This window comes from Geospiza fortis, unplaced genomic scaffold, assembly GCF_000277835.1.
Source record: "Geospiza fortis unplaced genomic scaffold, GeoFor_1.0 scaffold163, whole genome shotgun sequence".
NCBI lineage: Eukaryota > Metazoa > Chordata > Aves > Passeriformes > Thraupidae > Geospiza > Geospiza fortis.
Genome location: NW_005054401.1, coordinates 1,546,149 through 1,548,638, shown reverse-complemented (window position 1 = coordinate 1,548,638; position 2,490 = coordinate 1,546,149). Strand labels below are relative to the sequence as shown.

General features: G+C 39.6%; 1 protein-coding gene across 1 annotated transcript in view; it reads left to right on the top strand.

The window, feature by feature from the left end:
* The first annotated feature begins 684 nt into the window (after positions 1-684).
* The window catches only part of LOC102035640 (leukemia inhibitory factor receptor), a 33,129-nt gene continuing 31,323 nt past the window's right edge, over positions 685-2,490 (top strand). Inside the window, 2 exon segments of the mRNA XM_005426072.2 lie at positions 685-839; positions 1,543-1,663. Coding sequence (XP_005426129.2) covers positions 758-839; positions 1,543-1,663 — 203 coding nt within the window. The 5' untranslated portion in view covers positions 685-757.

Sequence of the window (2,490 nt, the reverse complement as noted above, 5' to 3'; positions counted from 1 at the left end):
AAGAAGATTTTTAAATCTTCAATGAACATACTAAACATAATATTCCAGGTAAGTTTTTACTCTAAGGTCAGTAGTTAGAGCAAGAAGTATTTTTTGATAAAGAAATGGCTCACTTTTTTTTCTCCATTATTGTTCCTCCAGAGGTTATTAATTAACGCTGGATTGAACCAGTGATCCTGGGTGATCAGATCTGGTTCTGCAATGTGTCAGGCATCCCATAGCTTTGAATCACAACTTTTTGAAAATTGAGCAGAGGAAAGAAGAAAACAGATGGTGTGTTTGGTCTTAAGTGCATAAATTAATCAGGGGACATTTCCATTCACGGTATACAATATCCTTTGTAGATCTGGCATTTCATCTAAGATGAAGAACCTTATCCTAGGAGAATACTCTGCCTTGTCTGTTCTGTCCTGATGTTAGATAGTGCTGAAGAGTACCTATGAACTGCAGAGTTTTATATGTCTATGATTCTTGAGGAAATGTCTTACAGAAAATGCATGAATCAGGGAGTTGGTGTAACAGAGACGAGGTTTGCTTGCCAGGTGAAGGAAAAGGAGTTGCTATGCCTGGGAACATGACTGAAGAAAAAAAGTATATGGAACAAAAAGTGGCATTTGTGGCATACCAGGTCCAGAATTTAAAACTTTGGGTTTTTTTTTTTTTTTTTTCTGTATTTAATTTTAGAACTGACGAGCTTGTTGGAAGATGACGTTTACTCCTGCTTAAAGCTGCTATTCTTAAAACAAACAGTAGAAGAATGTGGAAGAACTCAAGCCCCCGCTGCCTTTTAGCACTAGCTATTTTATGCTTAAGAAACTTAATGTATGGCCAAGAGATAGGTAAGTTTATTGCAATGTAATTCACTAACTCTTTTTTCTCTGTAGCTTCTGTACCTTGTAATTGCATTGCTTTCCTACTATATGTATGTTCAAAACCTGTCACCTCTGTGGTCCCACACCATCCCAGGATGGAGGCAGTGCCAGGCCTGATCTCTGCTTTCCACCAGCACCCAGCAGCATCTTGGAAACCAGTGCAAAACTGGGTGTTAAATTCTCCATAGTACCACTGGTGGTCTGCATATGCATTGGTGTAAATGTCTGCATTGAAACCTTTTTGCTGTATATGTTGGCTCTCTTCAACCATTTCACACATTATCATTAACTGTCCTTCTGTCATTAATTGCCCTCCATGTATGACATGGACAAGAGCAAAAAACTCATTATGTTAAAATCAAAGCTTGTGGTTTTGCCATTGGCCCAAAGCCTGCTTATTAGGCTAGGCAAGGAACGGGTATTGTGGAAAGAGGCAGCTGCCTCTGTTATACAGATGAGATTAAATCCAGGTCTCAGGTACCTCTACAAGTCTGTGAGTCTGTGGCTGTCTAATCAGGCACACAAATCATTCAACAGTTTTAAAATACTGACCAGACATGCATGCAATAAAAACTTAAGGAGAATGGCTACAGATGTGAAAAACAGCAGTTGTTTTACAGTTGCTCATTTTTGACCTGCAGTTTTTACTGTATTTTTTATACTATTTCAGGCTCTCCAGGGGACCCCCAGAATTTGAAATGTGTAACGCACAATTTACATAAAATGCTCTGTACTTGGGATGTCTCTTCTAGAGGAAGACATGGACAAACTGACTTTTGCTACACTACCAAGTAAGTCCCTCCACATACCTGGTTAAAAAATACCAAATTGTGATGAAGGTACAGTTTTTCCTCAGTCACTGCCCATGGAAATTGTGATGCTGTTGTTTCCCAGCATCTCCCCACCAGTTTTCCTTGGGTGGTGCTTCCCCTAGGCCCTGTTAACTCAGGCAATGGCAGGGTTTCTGGCAAAGCTGTTCCATGCTAATAATTTGCCTGCCAAAATCTGCTTGCTGTTTTCAAAGGACTGGAAGATGCTCTTATTTACTCAGACTTCTCTGTGTGTCTGCCTATCCCTTGCTCAGAGTTTTCATGAGGGATATCTTCAAAACAGGTTCAGTCCAAAAGGAAATGAGAGTTGGAAGCAGTGAATCCTGATGTTGTGGCCAAAGCAGTAGAATATATGACACAAGTGTTGAGATTCACATGGGTTTTGTGTGGAAAAACATGAACAATCTCTCAGTGACTGTCTTAGAACCTTTATAAATTTTAAGCTGTATTAGAGGAAACGTAAAATTATTTCACAGTTAAAACAGCTTTTCTGAAGTGAATGCAAGTTGAGAATTTTGAGAAAAGTTAAAAAACCCTTAAATCTTCTGTGTGTTTTTTCACTAATGAGAACTACGTGTTCAATTCCCCATGCTGTGGATCTGCCAAATACTTATCATGTGCTAGGGATGAGTTCAAATCCATTCTGCATCTTGATCCTGCCCCCAATTCAGATATTTGTACTGTCTTTTTGTTTTCCTGTAAATTCTGCAGGCAGCCCAGACTTTTCCTTGGGGTCCCAGGGCTTGGCTGCACTTAGTCCACCTACATGCTTGATTTTCTGTGTCTCA